Source organism: Arvicola amphibius, chromosome 3 (genome assembly GCF_903992535.2).
Source record: "Arvicola amphibius chromosome 3, mArvAmp1.2, whole genome shotgun sequence".
Lineage (NCBI taxonomy): Eukaryota > Metazoa > Chordata > Mammalia > Rodentia > Cricetidae > Arvicola > Arvicola amphibius.
The window spans coordinates 36,094,984-36,118,564 of record NC_052049.1 but is presented as its reverse complement, the minus strand read 5'-3'; the positions used below and the strand labels follow the sequence as shown (position 1 = coordinate 36,118,564).

Here is a 23,581-nt window from a genome sequence, read left to right as displayed (position 1 = left end):
AAAAGACAGTGCTCTCATTTTACTTGTACAGAAGGCGGTCCCCAGAGCCAGTGCTCCAGAGGGCGCTCTAAGCAGGGGTGGCTGCTGCAAACCACTTGTGCTTTACTGTAAAGTGCCCTGTTTGTCACCCTATGAAAACCATGGAGCTCAAAGAGCTCATCTAGAGAGAAGGATTCAAGGTCCACTACCCTAGAAGCAGCATTGTTAGAGCAACTTTAGAAATGGCTCACTTTTGGTAATAGGTGTCAAGAAAAGGTAAAATTTCTCTTTTTAGGAAGATGAAAGGCTTGTATAATTTTATGGATGTTAGTGAAGGAAATATAATTCATGTTGAAGGTATAACCTTAATAACCATCTTACTTTCAGGTATGATTGAGACATATTTTATAAAAGACCATTTTAACTGTTGCCTGCTAAACCATATCTTAGTTGCCTGCTAAAACTACTTTGACCATTTGGAAGGATGAGAAATAAACGAAGTACTATATTCAAGTTTTTTTCTTTTAAAATTGAGTGAAGCTGCCTTAGCTGTCATTTTCCCAGCGCCTGGCCAGCTGCAGCTGTGCCTTAGTGTTCATCTCACAGTCCTGCTGCTGGCAGTTGACAGGTCTCAAATTAGCTAAAACACTAAACCGTCTCATAATAATTTGAAGTGTTTTACTTACTCATCCTAAACATAAAGGCAGTCTACTTCTGTCAACAATATAAATACTTTTTATATTTTTTGGTTCATTCTCTTGTCAATAAAAGTGGCCTTTTGGTTTTTGTGTTTGTCACCTAGGTAGCTCATCATAGCCCTGAACTCAGTGTAGCCCAGAGTCGCTTCCTCCCACTTCAGCCATCCGAATGCCAGAATTACACAGCCAGCATCTTACTATATTAAGTTTGCATTTGGTGTATGAAGGGCAACTTTATATATATAAAACTGCAGTTTCTAGAAGATAGGAAAATTAAGTAGTTATGAAATTATAAGGTAAACATGAATTTAAATTAAATTTCTCATTTTGGGGGAAATTACTTTCTATTCCTGTAGGAAGTCTTCTAGAGAGCAAATGCTATCTCATCACCCTGACCCCGGTGTTTTCCAATGGCCCCGGAAGCGCCGAGTCAGTAAAGGCCTACCTCAAACAAGCTGGTGAGTCCACCCCTACTCACTTGCTTTGAAAAATAGTCACTAAAACCTTCTATCACTTTTAAGTAAGAATCCTTATTATGTTCGAATAATTTTATTACGTGATTCTTTATTGGCATGTGTTACTTCCTAAACTTACCAGATGTATTTACTGTCTTCCAGCACCTGCTAGAGGACCTACTGTCCGGACAAAGAAAGTGGGGAAAAATGAAGCTGTCTTAGAATGGGACCAGCTTCCTGTTGATGACCAGAATGGATTTATTAGAAACTACTCTATATCTTACAGAACCATTGTTGGAAATGAAATTGGTAATAAAATTGTGGCAATTACTAAGGATATGTTAGTAGAACCTTTTCTTAAGCTTTTAAATACTAGTTTCTCACATAATGTGTTCTTATAGTACATAGCCTCCTTAGCAGACACCTGCAAATGTCTCTACAGTTGTGTTTATGAATCTGTTTTCTAGAATACTGTATTGTAAGCTGGTAGTATGTCTCAGCAGGCCAAGGCATTGGCCATCGAGTCTAATGACCTCAGCTCAACATGGCGGATCTTGAGGGGAGCAAACTGAGAACTGATTCTCAAAAGTTATCCACTGACCCTCACACACACAGCCCCCCCCTCTCTCTCTCTCTCCCTCCCTTCCTCCCTCCTTCTCTCTCTCTCTCTCTCTCTCTCTCTCTCTCTCTCTCTCTCTCTCTCTCTCTTTCTCTCTCTCTCTCTCTCACACACACACACACACCAAATAGTAAATAAATGTGATTTTGTGATGATTTCAAACTTTAAATATTTTTTTGTCCTTAAAGAAGTTTTAGTTTGGCTGAAGAGAGGGCTCAGAGGTTAAGAGCACTGCCTGCTCTTCCAAAGGTTCTGAGTTCAATTCCCAACAACCACATGGTGGCTCACAACCATCTGTCATGAGATTTGGTGCCCTCTTCTGGCCTGCAGGCATATACACAGACAGTGCTGTATACATAATAAATAAATCTTTTTTTAAAAAAATTTAGTTGTAAAAGTTTGCTGGAAAAGTATTTTTATTCTTTTTTAATACTTTACAATGCCAGTATATGACAGATAAATCAAATACACTGGATAAATGGAACATCATTTTTCTTGCAGTTGTGAATGTGGATTCTTCCCACACAGAATATACACTGTCCTCCTTGAGTAGTGATACGTTGTACATGGTACGAATGGCAGCATACACAGATGAAGGTGGGAAAGACGGTCCAGAATTCACTTTTACAACACCAAAGTTTGGTAAGAAGTCATGAAGTTTTATCTATTTGAAGTTTGACTAGAAATGGATTTACTCTGCTAAAACATTGTTTAGAAGTACACTGTTGGCAGATGCAGCGAAGTGGTTAAGTGCTTAACAGCATTGAGCCCTGGCTGTGCGTGTATGGGGATGGTGTTGTGTTTCTTTCTGGCTTGTGTCGGAGGAAGAAGGCCCGGGACGCGCGACCACGTGCGTGGGAGGGTTGTTTATTAAGGGAAGGGAGTGTTCCACAGTGGGGGGGGGGGGGGGGGGGGGAGGGAGGAAGGAAAAAGGGGAGCGGGGTGGAGAAACGTTGATATATAAAGGGGTTCGCGCAGGCGTGGTTGTCTGTTGCGGTGTTCCTGGGAAATGTAGTCTTCCGGTCCGGCGGGGTGAAACTGATCCTTCTGGGAGGTGTGGTCCTTGTCCCATGAGAATCACAGATGGGGCGGGTAAGAGTCATAGAATGGTGTGTGTACATTAGGACGCTTATTTATTTGTGTTCATTTGGTTTAGGTTGTTGCTTTATAGGAATTCCTCCCCCTTTGGAACCTGCTTAACTGGTGGCTGAGCCCACCTGTACTGAGATCCCAAGAGCTTACTGACCATTCTTTGTAGGTTCTTCTATTCAGAGGGTGGTTTGTGTCAACTTTGCATCTTTCCTACACTTGGTCCCTCTGCTTGAGACAGATTGCTTGAGAACCTAGTCTGGCTCCTTCGCTGCCCTACTGAAGTCAGTTTCCAGCCCTGCCATTCCTGGTGAGAGGCTACCTGAGGGCACTTGTCAAGGACCCAACTCCTGTTCAGTGCTCAATTTTAGCTTCACCTTTTTCTTCTAATCCCAGCGCAGAATCTGTTGCCTTTCCATGCTTTAACTCCCTGTGTGCCAGGCTCTTGTCTTCCTGCTTGCACTGCACTTGTCCAGGTTCTGTATTCTGCAGCCCTCTGTCACTGGTCCAGTTTCCTCATATGCCCAGGTAGACTCCCCACACGGCCGCAGCTACCTTCTCCTTCCTGCCACAGCCATCCAGCTGTTTGCAAAACCACAGATTTCGTTGTAATTGCAATAGATCTCTTTGTATTTGTCCCTCACATAATGGAAGGAAGTTGGGTGGCTTGTGCTCCGTTCCCTGTTGGAATCAGCTGCCCCTTTGGCCAGAGGTCCAGTACTTCACCTCATCCTGTCTTTGCAAGTGAACGCTCCTTCCTTGTTTACATCCTTACCCTCTGCTGTGGCTGCTCTGTGGCCTTCCTGAAGACTTACAACACATTCTTTTTTGAATCATTGTAGACTTTCTCTTATTTTATTGAAACTATTTGTAATTTCCCAAGGAATGGTCTATGGTAATGTCCATGTTCATTGTGGGTTGAATGTAAAGATAGTGTATGAGTATGATTGCATAAAATCCTGGTCTTTCCTAAAAGGGAAAATTAGTGTAGTTTCTGGAATGAGATCCCATGTGATGACATGTTTGTAGATCCATAACAGCTGATACTTGAAACAAACATTAAAATAAATAGTAAACTTTAAAAGTATTTCCCTGGTTGCAAAAGTCATATTCACTATAGGAAATTTTTGCAATACATGTAAAGAGGATTATGAATTCTCTTTACGTTAGAGGATTCTCTAAAGTAATCTATCAATGTCTCTGCTCTATTTACATTTTTAAAAAATGGGTCAGTAATACTAAAACTACTTTATAATTTGATTTTGTCGTGGTGGTAGTTACCTGTCTGCAGCATCCGTTACAGCTTCCTCAAATGGCATGGGAGTCTCGCCCCAAAAGAAAAATACTTCCAAAAGTAATTAAAACAGCTATTTGGGAAATTTAATTCATAAACAATGCAAGTCTAAAGCCATCAGCAGGGGGTGTTTCACCTTTCAAGAAGGTCTTGGAGGAGACAAAGCTGCAGATGTGATGTGGAAAATGGGACGAAGAAGGCATCTTGAGGACAGCAGGCACAGGGCCCAGGACAGGCACAGGAGACACAGGGCTTGGCTTAGCAGCAGTTATGAGAGCAGCTGACCCTAAGTTAGGTAGTCGGTCTGCGCACGGGATCCTAGCAACAGGATTCACATCTGGGTGAGAATGGTGGTGTATGCTCTCCAGTACTGGAGGAGGGGTGGAGACAGGAGGATCCCAAGTTAAAGTCAGCCTGGACTGCATAGGAGTCTCTGCCTCAAAAGCAAAAACAAAAGCCAACTACTAGTTTATTCCTAGCGTTCATCTGATTTTTTTTATTTCTGTTGGCCCTCATGGAATGTGGGTTACAAGGGAATATATGTGGCAGGAGACTAAAACTAAGTGAGCTGTGTTTCTGAACGGTTTTCTTCTTATAAAGAGTCATGAAAAGGCGTTAGCTCCGTGATAGAAGACAGAGCACAAGCTTAGTGTGCGGCAGGCTGACTCCAGGCGTCAGCACCAGGGGAAGGGCAGGTGGAGACAGCTGGAGACGCTAACCAGGTGCTGCCACAAGGGAGCTCTGTTGAGATGTCTCCAGCATCTCTCCCTCATGAGTCCTTTAAGTCCTCTTTTAAAAGCATATAGACTATATGATTTGTGTGGCGTTTAAGAATTTCAGATTTATTTGCATCTTTGATTTTATTTGCATTTTATTTGATTTTATTTTATTTGATTTTATTTGCATTTTATTTGTTTTTGAGACAGTGTCTCTAGTGATATAGCCCAGGCTCAAGTCTAGCCTCAAACTCCCAGACCTCCCCTTCCCTCTACCTTCTGCCTTCTTGAGATGACAGGCAGGCACCAGTGTGCCGAGCAGCTTTGCTGCTCTTGAGATGAGTTGTTTACTTGTCCATCCTCATGCCTTGTGAGCATCCCTCCTTAAATTCTTGGTCCTAGAGCAGATGTATTATCATTCTGATGATCATGACCCAGTGAGCTAAACTCATTTTATCCTCCCAGCCAATGTGTGTTTTATGCTTACTACGTAGCCAGGTTTGCAGGTAAGGAAAGAGAGAGGAAGAAAGACTACCTCAAAACTGAAAACCAGCAGGGCGGGCAAGAGGAATGTATACTTGGTTGATAATCTGCAGTGCAGGTACCTGGAATACAGACAAGACAGCCTGGGTGGGCTCCCTAGTAAGGCCAGGCCAGCCTGGGTACGTTGTGAGACACTGTCTCCATAAACAGAAAGTCAAGCAGTGTCCAGTGAGGACCTTATGCTTTTTTCCTCTTTTTGTATGTGCTAACAGTTACTTCTCATTTACCTTTACCTTTGTCTTTTAGCTCAAGGAGAAATAGAAGCCATAGTGGTGCCTGTGTGCTTAGCGTTCCTGTTGACAACTCTTCTGGGAGTCCTGTTCTGCTTTAATAAACGAGACCTGTAAGTGCCAGTTTTCACATTGGAGCTGCAGTTTGTTTACGTAATAGTATTTAACTGTTTGAAGTTTACCGTTGAACTGACTGTATACAGATGCATCACCGCCATGTGTCCCCACTTCTACAAAGCCTCCTCGCTCACTCCTAGCCTGCTCTCTCAGCCCTGCCCCACACGGAACAGCCCGTTTCCCTTGTAGCTTTGTCTTAGCTGGAATTTCCTGTGCTTGCAGTCTCTGTAAGTCTCACATTTAGCTACTTGTGAGCTCATTCATGCTATTGTATTGCTTAGGTGAGTTTTTTTTTTTTATGCTGCTGCGATATGGTCTGTAGTGTAGTATATAAGGGTGTTTAGAGGTTGCTAATTCTTGCCTATTGTTTATAATACTCTATGAATATCCACATTCCAAACTGCATGGGTGCATGTTTTCATGGGCCTCAGATAATTACTTTATGAGAGGCCTCTGGAGCCAGGCATGTACCTCCACGGCAGAGCATTCATATCACACGTGCGAGGCGCTAGGTCCAGCTTCACAACAAGGAGAGAGTAAAGAAACAGCCCCAAGTTTTCTCAGTGCTGCCGTCGTGCAAGCATTCCACCGACCATCACTGGCACTTGGTACTGAGGTGTTCCTGAAAGTGTGGGTGTGGCCAAGCACTCCTGTGTCTCATGCCCACCTTTCTGATCCCAGTGGCTCCTTTCATGCATCACCTGGCTTGTTAATGCTGTAGACAGTGAAGTCTTTGTCCGGTTTTAAATTGGGTTGTTTTGCAAATATTGAGTTGTAAATGTTCTTTTTGCTTGAACAAAAAATTTTTTCAAATGTTTTGCAAATTTTGTTTCAGTTTGTGTGTTTTGTTTTTTCGGGTTTTTTTTTGTTGCTTGTTTGTTTTGTTTTGTTTTGTTTTTTCGGGTTTTTTTGTTGCTTGTTTGTTTTGTTTTGTTTTGTTTTTTAAACCATGACTTTGAGAAAGCAGAAGTTTTTAATTTTGAAGTGTCCTTTTCCAGGCCTTTTCCTCTGGTTCTTGCATTTTGTAACCTTTTTAAGAAATCTGTCTACCCCGGGGTCATCTGTGTTCTTCTAGAAGTTCACTGGTTTTAGCTCTATCATCTATAATCCACTCTGAATTAATTTGGGGCATGGTATGGATCAGGGTCAGGTTTCTCCCTCCCCATCTAGTTGTTTGAGTTTTGAAACAGCTCTTTTCGAGTAAATGTATTTGTTCCTGTGCCAAAAAGCAGTTGTTTCTGTAAGTCCATATATACTTCTAGACTCTCATTTCTGTTCCCCCAAACTATGTTTATTCTTTTTGAATTTTTATGTTTTGAGATTGGTTTTATATAGCCCAGACCAGTCTTGAACTCCTGTCTTTGCTGCTTCTGCCTTCTGAGTGTTGGGTTTATAACTTGAGTGGCCACCACTGTTACCTTGTCTTTCTGCTCCATAATGTCTTATCTTTTTTGGGAAAAAACAAGTTTATCATATTTTACCTGATATTAATAAGCCATTTTTATTTAATTCTCTGACTGAATACTTTTAATTGAAAGTTAAATGTCTTTGCATTTGTTTCTGATCGGACACATTACAACCTGTTATGATCTAAAGTTCTTAATTGATTTTATTAGAGGAATTGAATACTGATAATTAGCATTAGTATTGTTAACCATTTTCCATTAGGAATACAATCTGTATGTTTAACCAATATCTTTTTTTTTTGGTTACAAGTAATAATTTGTTTGACTTAGAATAACAGATTATTTTTGTTGGTTTGGTACTTAATGCCTTTCTTCTTTTCTCTTTAGAATTAAAAAACATATCTGGCCAAATGTTCCAGATCCTTCAAAGAGTCATATTGCTCAGTGGTCACCTCACACACCCCCAAGGGTAAGATAATATCTTCTTATTGTTTATAGTATACTGGCTTATTTATTAGTGTATGTTTATAGAGTTTAACCAAAAGATATTCAGACCTGGTAAAAATAGATTATTCTTAAATAGCAATTGTCACACCATAAACAATCTCTATTCATCCTAGCACGTCGTTTGTCGTAGCGTAGCACGTTTGAGCCAGCGCTCCTCACGCTGTCAGTAAACACAACAGAGACTGTTGAAAATGGAAACTGAGAGCCTGTTACAGGGATCTGGGCTGGGTGTTAAGTGCTGCTGGCATGCTGCTGTCTTCACCTGAGCAGACAGTCCTGGGGACTGCACTAGACTCCTCACACACAGACCACACCCTAGGGGGCAGTCCTTCCTAGCCCTAGAAATCCTAAAACTTAATAAGTGAAACTGTAAAAATTTTATAGTTTACAAAACCTCACTTATTCAAGTTTGCATTTTTAATGTTTCCAAGGCATTTTTTTTGTCTATTTAATTCTAGGCCTACTGTAAGTACGAAATATTCAATACTATTTATAGCCTATTTATAGCTTATAACAATATTAATTTGGAAACTGGAAATATACACTGATTCAGACTTCTTTATTTCATTTATCTGCACTGCAGCTGGTTATAGAACTCGCTTAGATGGCTAAAACAGTTGGAATATGCCCAAAGTAATTGTTCATTTTCCTTTCTTTCCAGCACAATTTTAGCTCCAAAGATCATATGTATTCAGATGGCAATTTCACTGATGTGAGCGTTGTGGAAATAGAAGCAAACAATAAAAAGCCTTGTCCAGATGATCTGAAGTCATTGGACCTATTCAAGAAGGAAAAAATAAGTACAGAAGGTCACAGCAGTGGCATTGGGGGGTCTTCATGCATGTCGTCTTCCAGGCCCAGCCTCTCCAGCAGTGAGGAGAACGAGTCTTCTCAGAGCGCCGCGAGCACCGTCCAGTACTCCACTGTGGTGCACAGCGGCTACAGGCACCAGGTCCCCGCGGTGCAGGTCTTCTCCAGGTCCGAGTCCACCCAGCCCCTGTTAGACTCCGAGGAGCGACCAGAGGATCTGCAGTTGGCAGATAATGTCGACAGTGGTGATGAGATTTTGCCCAGACAACAGTATTTCAAACAGAACTGCGGTCAGCCTGAGGCCAGTCCAGATATTTCACATTTTGAAAGGTCAAACCAAGCCTCGTCGGGCAGTGAGGAGGATTTTCTCAGACTGAAACAGCAGCGGGTTTCAGAGCACATCCCACAGCCCTGTGGGTCTGAGCCGCGGGGTCTGTTTCAGGAGGGCCCTGCAGATGCTCTTGGCACAGGGACTGGGGGGCAGGTAGAGGGGTTTGAATCAGCTGGAATGGAGACAGCAATGGATGACGAAATCCCTAAAAGCTACTTGCCACAGACTGTAAGACAAGGCGGTTACATGCCGCAGTGAAAGACTGGCTCCTGCCCAGCTTCAGTGGGACGTGTAAGGGAAAGCTAAAACACTCGCCTGTGACTTCAGATGAAATAATCATTGCCTCAAGGACAAAGTCACAACTGGGCCATCTCTATTCCAGGTTATCTGGGATTCTCCTTCAAGCACTACATGAACTGACTTTATCCTCTGAATAGCTGAAGGACTCTGTGCTGTTTCAGGACGTTTGCACTGAGATTTGTAAAGCTTTTTGTTTAGCTGCATAGAAAATGGGGAATTCAAACGAGCCGCGGTGCAGTATGGCTGTGCTGCTTTAATGAGACTAGCCGTCCAAACTGCAGGAGCAAAGGTCTAGACCCTCCTTGGCCAGCAGCATCATTAAAAAGTGCCATAGGGCCATCTGTCCAGAGCAGGTTCATTCCTGGTTCTACCAATTAGAAAATACTGGCTTGCTCCCTGCTGCTTTTACCAATGTCACCAGTTGTTACTGAGGAAAAGAATGAACTTTTAAAATGAACAATGTAAAAGTACCCATTTTCTTAATATTACCCAAACCTCACAAAAGTCTGCTCATTATTGATAACTTCTTTCAAAGCCAGTTTCAGCAACCCTGTAGAAGGCACCGATAAGGGCTGGCAGTGAACACCATAAACTATCTCAAGCATTTAAATATTACTGTTTAAGTTGGTGACACTTTTCTGGACATAAACACCAGGACAGATGGCTCCAAGGTTTGGTTGTGGAGGCACTTTAGACACTGTATCTTCAGCTTAAAATTCTAGTTGACTCCACCTCGCTTTGTTTTCAAGGACAGCAAGGAGGTGTTCACTGAAAGGCAGCATTCACCACAGCCACAGGCAGAATCCCAGAACACACACTGATCTCAGTGTCCGCCACAGCGGTAGAGGTCCTTGTACGGAGCTGAAGGAGCCGCAGGGTCTTGTAAAGTTTACTGGGTGGGGATTGACCCCATGGCCTTGCTGGATACTCACTCTGCCACTGAGCTACCCACCCACACATCTCATTATGTTGTTTAGGCTCAAGTGATCCTCCTGTCCCAGCTTTCTGAATGTCTGGGACTTTGGGTGTGTGCAGGCACACCCAACAAAAGATGGTATTGTTCATATCTGCCATTTCTGAGGTAGAGTTTTACATGTGGCTTGGGAATATCTTAAGCTTGGTCCTCCTGGTTGCTTTGTTATTGAACAATTCAGGTATCCGGGGCTTAGCACTAAAGCCATTAATGCATTTGTGCCTAACTTTGCAGTGTGACAGGGAGGCAGGAGCTTCTCCATTGGTGGCTGATTACCACCACGTGTGCTCACAGGAAAGTTTTAAAGTTTGAGAGCATGGGCACACTTCAATAGTTCATGGAGGTTACCAAACAAAAGGCTATGAAGAGTGATACTCATTAGGTTGGATGCAGTTTTACCTTTTATTCTCAGAATATGGTTTATATTAGACTTGCTGATATATATTACCTTCTATATTTTTGTAATAGCTGATACTTTTCTGACTTCCTTCACATTTATAACCCTGTGAGACAGTAGACACTTCTGTTCTCATAATATTCAGTTGCCCACTTGGCAAAACCAACCTGATACTGGGAAAATGGCAGAACTGAAGGTAGATAATGAAAGTCAGGCTCAGAGAGGTCAGGTGGGGTCCAAGACCAGAATTCACACTACAGAGCAATGGCATCATCGCCATTCAAGATGGACATCAAAGTCTGGTCTGGGGCAGGACTGAATTTTCTGTGTATATATGCCAAGAAATTAACACTTGCTGTATTTTCCACTTTCCTCCTAGTCATATTGCTGTATTGCTGTTCAGCTGCAACCTTCCTCCTGTCTAATTGTGGTGCTGTGAACATTGGAGCGTGAAGTCTACACGGGGGGTGGGGTGGGGGCGATTATCCAGTGTGAGTTCATGAGTGAGCATGAGAGATCATTGAAGGACGAGCCTCAATGAAGCAAGTTTGCATGTTGACTCCCAAACAGAAAATGTCCCAGTGAGCCAGTGCCCCCACCAACAGAGATGGTTGTGTGGCTACTGCATGAGAACTTATTCAGGAAATTTATAATGGATCGGCTTTGCCCTGAGAGAGAACCAATCATAAAACTCGTTTTAAATATAGACTTCGCTACAGCATGTTTTAGAATAATCTGAATGCATGTACCTTGTATTTTAGATAGGCGAAGAAACTAATCTGGCTTCTTTATGTAACACCAGTCTAATAAAGCTAGTTGTATAGTTACTGCTTGATTCTTTCATGTGTAGAAGCATAGTTTAAAATAAGGCACACTGGAAAACAGCCTCTCTTTTGACCTAAACTAGTTCTTTGCTTCTAATGAAGTTACCTCAGACAAAAAATGAAGTCAACATCCTGCCATCATCTTGTAAAGGTTTAATTTAATGCTGAATCACTATTACAAAACTGTAGAATTTCAATCTTTACCTACTCAAGCAAAAAAACGTTAATCCTCTTAAAACCCCCCGTCTGGGGGCTGGAGAGATGGCTCAGCGGTTAAGAGCATTGCCTGCTCTTCCAAAGGTCCTGAGTTCAATTCCCAGCAACCACATGGTGGCTCACAACCATCTGTAATGAGGTCTGGTGCCCTCTTCTGGCCTTCAGGCATACACACAGACAGAACATTGTATACATAATAAATAAATATTTAAAAACAAAAAAAAAAAAACCCAGTCTGTATTTGGGACACAAGGAAGCAGATGCAGGGAGAAAAACGCAAACCCCACCTGGTCAGTCTGCAGAATTCCGGAGGGCACGTTCATCAGCTCATCCAGGGACCATAGTTCTGTAGTGACCTTAAAGGTTAATGAAGTAGAAGTGTTTATTAAAGCTCATGCTTAAAGCAGGACAGCTCGAGGACCTTCGGACATTAAATACCATTTTTAAAGCTGTCTCTTTTTTCTACCCACATAATTAGTAAAAGTATGGCATAAATCTAGACCTAATAATCATAGGAGTTTGCTACAGACATATTAGCTCAGTAGAACACACCAGGAGATTATCCTATTAAGTTCTCTTCTTTTTCATGTTACTGAGTTTGTTTTAAAAACAAGTTCTTAACCCATCTGCTTTGTAAAGATTTTAGGGAGATGTGTAAAATCAATAAGCTGCAAAAACTGTAAAGGTCAGCTATTAAAAATAACCCCTTAGGCTAACTCTCCTGCAGGTGTTACGATTATTTTGCTTGGGTAAGATTACTTTTAAAATGTGCCGTCCTATAAATTGGAAAACACACAGCCATCAAATGGCAAACTGTTTAGGGCTAGCATAAAATGAGGCACTGCAGACTTCAAAGGTGTAAAACAGCAGACCCACCCCTGGCCCAATCTGGGGCTGGGCACCATTTTCTTTTCAAGTTATTCATAAACAGTTCATATGTCAAGACAGAGTCCTCTCAAGCTAGATGTGCTCTCTTGGCTTCGTGGTTTGTTTCTTCCTGTCACATGTAGATGGGCGTTTGCTACTGCGTCACAGATACAAAGACAGCTCCAAGTGAACCGCGTTACTCGTTTATCTTACACTTTTACAGGGCTTCTTGCCCCCCCCCCCCACGTAAGCCCCACACACTGGTTGGGTTTTTATTAACCAGTTGTCAGTACTGTTGATGGGTCGGGATGAGAAGGCACTAGGCTGATTCCATAGAGGATTTAGTCCTGTTATCAGCAGCTTGGTCGGGTAATGACAGGCTGCAGATGCTGTTCATGAATAGTGTGCTGTGTCAGAAACAGGGATGCTACAGAGGTGTGGGTTTGAAGACCGTAGTCGTCATGTTTGTGTGGAACATACTCAGGAAGCAAGTGCACTTGGCTCGCCCCATGCGGCCGTAGGCCTGAGGTATGGCTCCTTTTCATGGCTTTGCACTTAGCTGTACTTCATTTGAGCACAGGTTTGCCTACTGTTTAGCGCCCACCACCACCCATGTAGCTTCTTTTGGAAAACTTGTGTTATGTTATTAGCTCAAGTGAGTTGCATGTGCTGAGTGTAGCCAAAGCTGCTATTTTTATGTTGACTTTACCATCGGTGTCTTGCTGCATCACCTCTAATCCTTTGAGTAAACTTAAGAAAGAAATTGTTGATTTTTCTGTGTGTAGTCACCACTATCTGTCGTGCATAATGTATGGGTATTTATCATTACTGATGTTCATTAATATGGGTCTTAGTATAGATGATGTTTTATGAGGGTTCTATGGCTTTTTGAATGCTATTTTGGCATAATGGAATAGGAGTTAGAATAAGCTGATACACTGTGTTGGCCTCAATAACAGAAGACATGACAGTTACAGTTTTCAGATTTATTCCACAAATTCTGGAATTCCAGCATCTCCCCTCCCAATGCATGGTCCCCTAATGCATTTATTTGCTCAGGAACCAAATATAGAGGTGCCGCGCCACCTTGTGGCCAGTTCATGATGCTGCAGTCTCCACATTTGCCTCTACAAGAAGCTAAACCAGCAAGGTCCCAACTACTTAGGTTTCATCTAGAAACACAGTGGATCAAAACCAACAAACTAGCCAAGGAGTAGACTTCACTCCTAATCTTTATTGAAAATTATACAAAAACCTTCACTTTGGAGTAATTGTTTAAATCCCATATTCACTACAGGTCCTAGAGACACAGCCTGCCTTCTAATGTGCTGTCTATGGGTAGAAGTCCTTCCTGCTTTCCAGAGGGTCATTGTTTTTCTAAAGGGAAATGCTTGTCTTACCTGTCTATTGGTTTGATTTTTCTTAGAGGAATGTATACAAATCCTTCCACCAACTACATGTGAGCCACGCAGAGGGCTCAGAATGGGTGTAGGCCTTAGGCTGGGCTTCCTGTCTCTGCAGGAGAGCCGGAGATCTTCTAGTTCTCCAAGTGATTGACTCTGAGGAGCGCATCCCAGCATTTGAGGGATAAATAGACCAAAGGAGATAAAGCCAGAGATTGGGAGCCATTGGATGAAGTCTGAAGTGGACCGAGAGCAACAGGAAAGGGGACAACAGCAAAGACAACAGGCAGTGTGACTGACAGTCCAAGGGTCCTGGAAAAAAGGAAAGGCAACCACTGGGGTGGGGCAAATAAGTTGCACCCCATTTCTGAGGCTATGAACACATCTAAACAGCTCTCTCACTACTGGTAAGGAGGCCCCAGGTTCTGGGTCCAGGAAATCCAGCCTCTTCCCTAGGGCAGCTCCCAGGGAGATCTTGGCGTCAGCGGCCCATGCCAGGCCCAATAAGGCTGTCTATAAGAGCTCAAGAGAGTGGAGCCGTCAGCATAGACCACAGAATGCAGCCTGGACAGGGTGTCTACTCAACCACCCTGGGAAACAGTCTGCTTCCTTTCAGGGAAATTACGGTTATGCACCCAAGAGGGGACAAGAAAATGTGTTCCTAGTAACAAATGGTCCACACCCTCCTGAGTTCAACCCTTTCTAGTCAGAGACCCATCCTGAAGCAAAAAAAAAAAAAAAAAAAAAAAAAAAAAAGAAAAAGAAAAAAAGAAAAAAGAAAAGAAAGTCCAAAGCCATATTTAGGAAGAGTTGGGGCTTTGGAGGACTTGGTGCAGCCTCTTAGAGACTCTTCCTTGGGGTGACAACAAGAACCACCACCGTTGTTCAGAGAACACCCGCTGCATGCCAGACCCACACAGTCCTGTCAGCACTGGATTAAATCTCGCAGACATGAGGGTGATGCTCTTTCCCCCTTTACAGGTTACAGCAAACGGGGCTTGGGAAGTCATCAAGCCATGGGTGAGGAGGCAGCAAAGTTGAGGCTCAAAAATGGGTGAAATCACAACCTTCTTGCTCCAGATAACTGTGTTCTGCCTTAAACACTGGGGAGCACCCGTCCAGAACCGGGACTAGGACTGGTAAAATAACCTCTGAGAAGGCACTGTGTGGTGCGCTCAGCTGAGTCGGGCAGGCCTGCCCAGAGCTCTTGCTCAGCTTCTCTAGAGCAGGGTTGTGATGCTGACTGGCGCTTACCATCCCACAAGGGTAGTCTCAGCAGTGGCTGAACAGTGGCAGTGTGGACGTCCAGCCCATCGCCTAGGTGGGCATGCTCAGAGGAGCATCGCTTACCCTCAGGGTCTTCCATGGATAGGGCAGGAGCTTCCCCTGTTCAGGCTCTCCCCATCCTATCAGGTTTCTCTTGCTCCCTTACCATTTCCACCTAGGAGTAGGCCCTTAAGTCACCGCACCTGGATGTGTCTCATTTATGTCTGGGGAACTTTGATACCTCCCGTCTCTGTCCTCACTTCTGTACAGAAGTAGCATTCTGATTTGTGACAGTCCTCTGGGGAGTGACAGTGGCCAGGTGAGCAAAAGGGGGGGGGGGGCGGAGATGGTTAGTTGTGGAATTGTCCAAAGTGACAGACTCGTTGAACCCCAGTTCACCAGACTTCCTGGGCTCGTGGGAGTGCCTGTTTTCATGTCACTTTTAACACCTGGCGGGCCACTGGCTCCATTTGGAAAACTGGCCAGATCCTGTCAGCCTAGAAGCTCCTTTCCTGCTTCTTCTACACCTGGTGTAGCGGAACCCTGACCCATGCCTTCCGCCTGAAACTACCTGCCTCCAAGGGAAGAGCAATCTCACCAATGTGTCATGGGCCATGTCTAAGTGACGGTGGCCACCAAAGTGATTCCTGGGTGAGCGTGAGTTGGGTGTGTCCATTTTAACACACAGCATCCATCTGTACATCCGGCATGAGGGAGATCTAAGGCTACTGAGTTCTTCAGGAACCTACAAAAAATATACTTAACCTAAATAAAGAGCTATTGCAGCAAGCCAAGAAAAAAATTGTGAAATTGAAATAAAAGAATATCTCATTAAATGTGTAATAAAGCATGTCAGCATCATTCTCTTGGAATTTATAAAAATGTTATTCATTTGTAGAACACTTACAAATGTGGCTAGAATTGATGCCTATTTTAATTGGCAGGACTCTTGAGCCAGTTTGGTGGTATATATATATATATATATATATATATATATATATATATATATAATCACAGGATGTGGAACACAAACATCAGAGGATACCAAGAACTCACCATGGCGAGTTCAGCAGCATGAACTGTCTCCAAAAAAAAAAAAAAAACTGTTAAAGTGATTCCTAAGAAGTCATAAATTCTAACCCTTTCTAGAGACCCAACCCAATACTTTCAAAAGAAACGACACATTAAAATCTTTAACAAGTGTTATCTGTCTTTCTTGGTTAGAACTTGGATGGTCCTTGTTATGATATTAGAAGATGTAATTTTTTTTTATTTTTCCAAGCATACACTAAAGTTCTTCTGAGAATATTGCAAGTAGGAACAATTTCTTACAAATAGTTTAAGTAGTAGGATCATCACTATCACTTCAGATGAATTTTATTTACATAAACAGAGCTCATAAAAAATCAAAGGTAAAATGGGAAATTGATCTCAGTAATTTTACGAGAAGATCCTTGTTTTAAAATATAACACATATATTTGCTCTTTTTGTTAATACATGTTGTTCATTGACTTTTTTTAAAAAAAAAAAAGTTATAGCCAAAAGATACATAGTTAACATGAAGTGAGTTAAGTGTTTCGTTTTTTTGAGACAGGGTCTATCTTCAGAGCCCTGGCTGTCCTGGAACTCACTACGTAGACCAGGCTGACCTTAAACACACAGAGATCTCCCTGTCTCTGCCTCCTAAGTGCTGGGATTAAAGGCGTGCCTCACCAAGCCCAGTGACCTCAGAATTTTGATAGTATGTGGACCCCCGGGGCGCAGGACAGCTCTCAGAGGACCCACTTTTAAAACATACTAAGCCAGATCACCCACTTTCACTAATCAGCAGGCTATAACTCAATCACTCTAACCCCTGATGGACAGGCCAGCAGCCAATCAGAATTCACTGCATTCTCCAGTGGGTTGTAGAAGGGTCGTTCATGGGACCTCTGAGAAGACGGTTGTGCTCTCAAAAGAGGACAACAATAGACGCTGCCTGCGTCCTGATGACTTGTCCTGTTGTCATTCACAGAGGGTGGCTTCCTTGTGCTACCGTGTCCCTAAGGAGAAAGGTCATTTTAGGGGACGACAAGGCAAACCTTCAACTCTGGCCCCAAGTTCACTGTCTCGCTGGTGAGAACAAGTTAAAATGGATGTCGGTCCCACAGTGAAGCAATCTTCCCGCTGTGAGGAAGGCACGCCGTGTCCCTGAGATTGACTCTCTATGACATGACTACATGTTTTATGAACTTTCCTAGGGAGTCTATTTATAGTCACCCCAAAGAGAGAGGGCAATGAGAGATCAAAGAAACGATCCCACCCCAGTCCAGTGTGAAGAACTGATGGGTTTGTGACTCACAGCAGCACGGGGAGGAGTTCCTTACAGAAGCAGGCAGCGGCAATACGGCCAGTTCCCTCCCTTCTCAGCAGTTGTGAGGGGCACGTGTGGGTAACCCCAGTGCTCTGCTTGCAAGGGCGCCACAGCTCCCACAGAGCTTCACCTTCCCTACCCCCTGGGGTTTATCACTTCCCCAGCCAAGGTTTTTGCCTAGGCTGATAGTACCAAACGTGGTACCTCTTGAGGGTGAGTTTAAATTTAATCTGAAAGTGTCTGTTTGCACCCATGCTAGTTATGCCATAATTATAGCTACGGGCACATTTTGCCTGGCATGCTGACAGAGTACCATGCTTTGCCTCAGCCAGGTAGGATCATCAGCAGCCATTGCCCTCCAGAAGCCTGCAGATCATCTATCGTCACTGCTAATGGCAGCCAGGGTGTGTGTGGTGGTGGGGAGTATGGCCAGAAAGGTTCGGGGCTGATGCCCACAGGCCTGACTCTCCATTGGTTACACCTTGCCGAAACAAGGACCCCAAGCAGAACGAACAATCTCTACCTCAAAATGCTTCTCTTCAGTGAGAAATGAACACACTTGCCCACCTGAGTCACGCTTAGTCCTTTATACCGCTCTCTCCACATCCATCCAGCGCCCACTGTTCTTGATGCTCCAGAAGCCAAGGCATACTTGACCCCAGCTCCACCCAAGTCCAAATATTCTGTACCTGGTAAGAGACCAACAGGTCCACAATGCAGTATGAGGTCACCCGTCACCCTGCCTGGTCTTCACCTGTAGGCAGCCTTGGCCATCCTAGGGAAACTGCTAGAACCATTCCAAGCCCATGAGGTCTCCCTTCCTCCAAAACAGTGGGCGCAGTGAGCTCACTCGAACCCCTCCCACCCTTCGATGGCCTGTGTAGCTGTAGCTGTCAGTCCTGCGGGAACACAGAATCACTTTTGTGGCTTTTGCCCTGGGAACTCCAGCTTGACACAAATCTCACCACGTGTGCCTCCGCGTGACCCTGACAGGCTCCCGTATTCCCCATTGGTTGTTCTAGCACAGTGCTTCTCAACCTTCCTAATGCTGCGACTTTTTACGACAGTTCCTCATGCTGTGGTGCCCTCCGACCATAAAATGATTTTCATCGCAATTCCATAAATGTAGTTTTACTACTGGTATGAATCATGATGTAAATAAATATCAGATACGCGGGGTAGCTGATGTGTGACTGACTCCTGTAGTAGGGTCGTGACCTTGTGACCCACAGGCTGAGAACTGCTGCAAGCACTTCCAAAGCTTGCTGTTTGCATGCTAGTCTAAGTCACTCCGGACTCTCCAACACTTGTAAAACTCACGAACCACCATGGGGCTAAGCAGTCCCCACAGAGAGAGGAAAGAAACGTAGTTGGCCAGGGGAGTAGAAATGGGGGCTACCGAGGAAGACTTTGTGACTTGCATTATAAAGAGTGTTCCTTTATAATGAGAGACTGAGTCGGATAATTCTGTGTCGTTGAGCCCATGATTAAATGATAGTATGGCCTGGGATTGTAATGACCGAAGTGTTAAATGTCCGCAGGGCTCCACCGACTCTCACTTCCTTCCCTCTGTCCCTTTCTGAGGTCTGGTCCCAAACTTAATTACTGTACTATGAATTAAACATGCAAGAGCTGCTGGGCCCCACAAGTCTGCCTTTCTTCCCACACATCAAGTTAGCCACGTCTTGCCTGACATACTGTTCACTCTCCTGGGAACAGTGCCCATCTGGGAAGCTTAAGCATCCATAGTGCTATGCTATGTGGCAATGGGCCTCATACCATAGACCTTGCTCAAGGGACTGTCCTGGGCTCATCCCCTCAGTTTTCCCAGCCAAGACCTTCAGTGGGTTCCAGAGAACACTCATGAGGCACAAATTCCTTGCCTTCTAGTAGAAGTTTTTTTGTATTGGGTTTTGTTGTTGTTGCTGTTTCTGGTTTTAATTTGGATTGGGGAGGATGCTGAGGCTCTCTATTCTAGAAAAGGAGAAGGAAATATTGAAGGCCTGAGAGCAATTGCCTTTGGGTGGAGCCTGCCGCCTGATTAAAGGATAAAAGGATGTCCCTGGAGTGAGCCCATAAGATGTCCTTACTCCGTCAGCTAGGAGGCTGTTGCCAGGCTTGTGCTGAAACCAACAGCCAGCAAGCTGTCATTTTTTTCCTGGAACTCCTATTGATTTCTGGAGGGTAGCACAGCCTGGTGGGTAAACATATCTGGAGGGGGGGAGGGGCTGGGCAGACCCCTTAGTACATGTCGATAACACTAAAAATGGACAGCCTAGTGTCTGAGTAAACTGTTGGTTGTGGAAAGGCCAGCTACACTACTGCGGGTGTGCTCCGGCTGCACTATTGCGGGTGCGCTCCGGCCTCACTACTGCATGTGCACTCCAGCCTCACTGCTGCGGGTGCGCTCCGGCCTCACTACTGCATGTGCACTCCAGCCTCACTGCTGCGGGTGCGCTCCGGCCCTACTGCTATGGGTGCGCTCGGACTACACTATTGCGGGTGCGCTCTTTAGAGCTCTTGTGAAGACCAGAGACCAGAGATGTCCCCATGTCTAGCTGTGGTTGTTGGATTGGCTGGTTGGATAGCTGCACGGATGGATGGATGGATGGATGGATGGATGGATGGATGGACGGACAGACAGACGTACAGACAGATGGATGGATGGATGGATGGATGGATGGATGGATGGATGGATGGATGGATGGATCATCGGTTGGTTTTTGTTAAGACAGGGTCCACAACATACTCTAGACTGGCTTCCAGTGCTCCTTTCCTATGTGTCTCCTGTGTATTATGCTGGGATTACTGGTGTACATGGCCACACCAGACCCACTTCCGGTCTCAGCCCTCCTAGGGCTCTGAACATTTCATTAGTTGCTGTGCACCTGTGTGTCCCATGGGCCATCTGGGATTGTGAACTGAGACAGAAGTGCTTAGCCCCACCCTCTCTTAGCCCCTCCCACACTCCTCTATTTCTTGGAGCCTGCCCACAAATGGTGATGCAAAGAAAGATTTGCTATCTCTGCAAAACCGAATGGCACAAGTGCAGTTGGGCCTGTGGCCTTATGGGAGCTAGGAAGTGTCAGTGGCCTAGTTCTAGGTGTAGGGTTTCTAGGCAGGGTGTCAACAATAAGATGAATTCCAAGCCTCAAACTGCCTGCAGCCCCACCAGGTTGAGAGAGGCTTGACTGCAGGAAAGCTGAGGAACACAGCCCTGATGACTTAGTAGAGGGAGGAAGAGGCCAAAGCCACAGGAGGAGTGTCAAGGACCAGCCTCGACTGGATTCACAAGTTCCAGGGTAGCAGAATGAAGATTAGAAAGAATTATTAAGCAAAAGTGAACAGAGATAAGAGAGAAATAAGAGACGAACACAGAACAGCATCGGAAGGGAAATTCAGTGAACACTGAGCCGCCCCTTTATTTTCCACGTCTTTTCATGCCCCACTCCAAAATGGGAGCAGGGTGCAACAGACTTCATTAAAGAGCATCTCTGACCTTCGGTCAAGTTGGAGCTGACACACCTCTGCACTCAAAGTACTACTTAGCAACTCTAGGTCAGGACCTCCTGTTTTGTAGCCACTTGTCAACAACTTTGAAAGAGCAAAACAAGCTCGCACTCTCTGACCTCTGGTAAAGGTGGAACAGACTCACATCTTTGGGCCCTGCCAGAGGAGGGCGCGTTCTAGGAGCTAGGAAGGGTTAGCATGCTTCTCCGGATCGTGGTGCAGCTTTGACTTGGGCCCAGAGAGACCCGGTTGGACTTCCAACCGATACAACTCTAAAATAATTATGTTTGCTTAATTAAATTGATGATGATGATGGTGTGCAATAGTAATGAAGGGGCTCAGCTGACAGGAGACTTCGTGGAAGACGGGATTCCTGGGAGGAGAGTCCTGGTCACCTGGGGCTCATCCCTCCACCGCCACACGCCCTGATTTCTGTTCACTGTGGGCTGCCCTTGCCCTCTGCAATCATGGCTGTCTTTCTGGGTAGACAAGACCGCAGCAATCCTCCTGCCTCTGCCTCCCCCTCTGCACCATCACACCTGGCCAGGTTAACAGATTACAGAATGAAGTAGGTAAAACCTTAGAAGTACAGAAAATTACGAAGGCGGTCTTATGGCTTTCTTACGCGGATGGTTGAATACAAACGTGTTGACAATGAAGTACCTGGAATGTTCCCCCCATAGCAGTCCGCATGTCTTCCTCCCCACTCTGCGTCACAGAGTCACATTACCCAGACACATAATAAATCTGTGGAGAAGCAGACATGCCCAACCTCCAGGGATGCAGAATGATCATCGGACTCTGTGACCTTTCTGGTTTCCGTACTTTTATTTTCGTTTCAAGTCTAGGCCTCAAGACAGTTCTCTTCCACCTTGCCCCATTCATAACAGTTGAAAAAGACAGAAGACCCCATGTCGACGAGTGAAGTTGGCAGTGTATGTATTCCACCTTCTCTGAAGAGCCCTGGAAGCCCCTGCTGATTCAGCTTTTGTCCCTCCTGAGTCCTTCCTCTAGATCCTTCGTGGCAGCTCAGGGCAGGTTCCTTGCCCAGGACTCTGCACACAGAACTCAATACAGAGGGGCAGTTGTGACCTCTGAGCCCCTGCACCATGGGCTGGCGCTGTTTGTGCTCGTGTAAAAACTCTCCACTGGCCCCAGTGTGCAGAGGAAATGAAGACCTGTAGTGTCTTCTCTAGGTTCCATTCTCCCAGACCCCCTCAATAAGAGGGCAAGACACCAACACCACATAACTGATTATGGATCCCCTCAATAAGAGGGCAAGACACCAACACCACATAACTGATTATGGATAGGCCTTATTGTTATGGTTTAGATAAAACACTGTAGTTCCCCGAGGGATGCAGCAGCAGGCCATGAGGGCCAGCAGGTCCCAGGCAGGGAGCCACATGGCGGGTGAGAGACAGAGATAGATAGGCACGCCATGCAGAGAAAGTGGGTATTTATTTAGTGGGTTTTGGAGGGGAAAGGGAAAGGGGGAAGGGGTGAAGAGGAAAGAGCAAAGAGAGGCAGAGAAAGAAAGAGAAACGGGAGGGGGAGTAGAGGAGGAGAGGAGAAGAGAAGCTACCTCTTTGGGAGAGAGATGGAAAAGAAGGAACTCAAGCAAGATGGATAGAAGATCAGCTTGCCTAGGAGGAGGATGGGGGAGGGAATGGGCAGGGCTTGTCTCTTAAAGGGACAGGACAGACCATTACACTTATCACAGTTAACGTTCTCAAACAACAATGAACAAAAGCAAAATCAAGCTTACAGCAGTGAAAGAGCAGGCTGTCAATGGAAAAGTACCAACTACCCCTCAGGCATCTCTGGCAACACCAAAAATCACTGTAGCCTTAAGAGGTCATATCAGGCAAGATGTGATCATAAAACCTTCAGCAAATTCAACTTTGTAAACAGCTCCAAGTAGACAGGACAAAAGTAAGAAAAACAACCCTGAACAAAGATGTTTATCGTAGTCACTCTCTGTACTAAAAAGATGTTCAGCACAACCGTGTTGACTAAGGACTGTCTCACAAGCCACAGCGTGCAAACACATGGACATTTAGGGCAGCTGTTCTAAGCATTCCACCATTGCTGGCATCTGGAGACCAGTTCCTTAGCCATGAGGATGAGGCTGGTCATGCCCTGTAGGCACGAGTTCAGCCCTGCTGGTTGCTGCCCACTAGATGCCAGTAGCACCCATCCCAGCCATGGCAGTCAAAGCATCTCCAGGCTTGGCTCCTCTGATGTTGTAGGCGGGAGGGCAAACTCACCCTGGTTGAGAACAACCAGTACAAACGACAAACAGATGCCAGCTCTCCACAGGAATGGGTAGAGGACAAGAAGTGATAAGGGCTGGGGGCCACAGTGTGTGCCCTTCTACAGGAGGCAGGTACTCAACTAGAAAACCAGGAAGATATCCTGATTTTGTTGTGGGGTGTGTGTCTACATATGTGTATTTTGTATGTCCATGTGTGCGCAGGTATGTGTGCCCGTGCATGTGCCTAGAGGTCAGAGAGGGAGGCTAGGTGTCCTCCTTCATCACTCTCTGTCTTGTTCCCTTGAGACAGGGTCTGTTACTGAATGAGGAGCCAGGCTGCAGCCCTGAGGTTATCAACATATATGGTGACACCCAGATTTTTATGTGGGTCCTTGGACAAACTCTTACCGGCTAAGCTGC

The 23,581-nt window shown here is 44.9% G+C and overlaps 1 protein-coding gene across 3 annotated transcripts in view; it reads left to right on the top strand.

Annotated features, from left to right (window-relative positions):
- Nucleotides 1-11,291, top strand: part of Il6st (interleukin 6 cytokine family signal transducer) — a 42,915-nt gene extending 31,624 nt beyond the window's left edge. For all 3 annotated transcript variants that reach the window (XM_038321260.1, XM_038321261.1, XM_038321262.1), the window contains 6 exons: nucleotides 1,034-1,135; nucleotides 1,295-1,441; nucleotides 2,253-2,393; nucleotides 5,640-5,736; nucleotides 7,534-7,615; nucleotides 8,315-11,291. In XM_038321260.1, coding sequence (XP_038177188.1) covers nucleotides 1,034-1,135; nucleotides 1,295-1,441; nucleotides 2,253-2,393; nucleotides 5,640-5,736; nucleotides 7,534-7,615; nucleotides 8,315-9,052 — 1,307 coding nt within the window. In that variant the 3' untranslated portion in view covers nucleotides 9,053-11,291. The remainder of the gene's footprint in view (nucleotides 1-1,033; nucleotides 1,136-1,294; nucleotides 1,442-2,252; nucleotides 2,394-5,639; nucleotides 5,737-7,533; nucleotides 7,616-8,314) is intronic.
- Nucleotides 11,292-23,581: the final 12,290 nt, after the last annotated feature.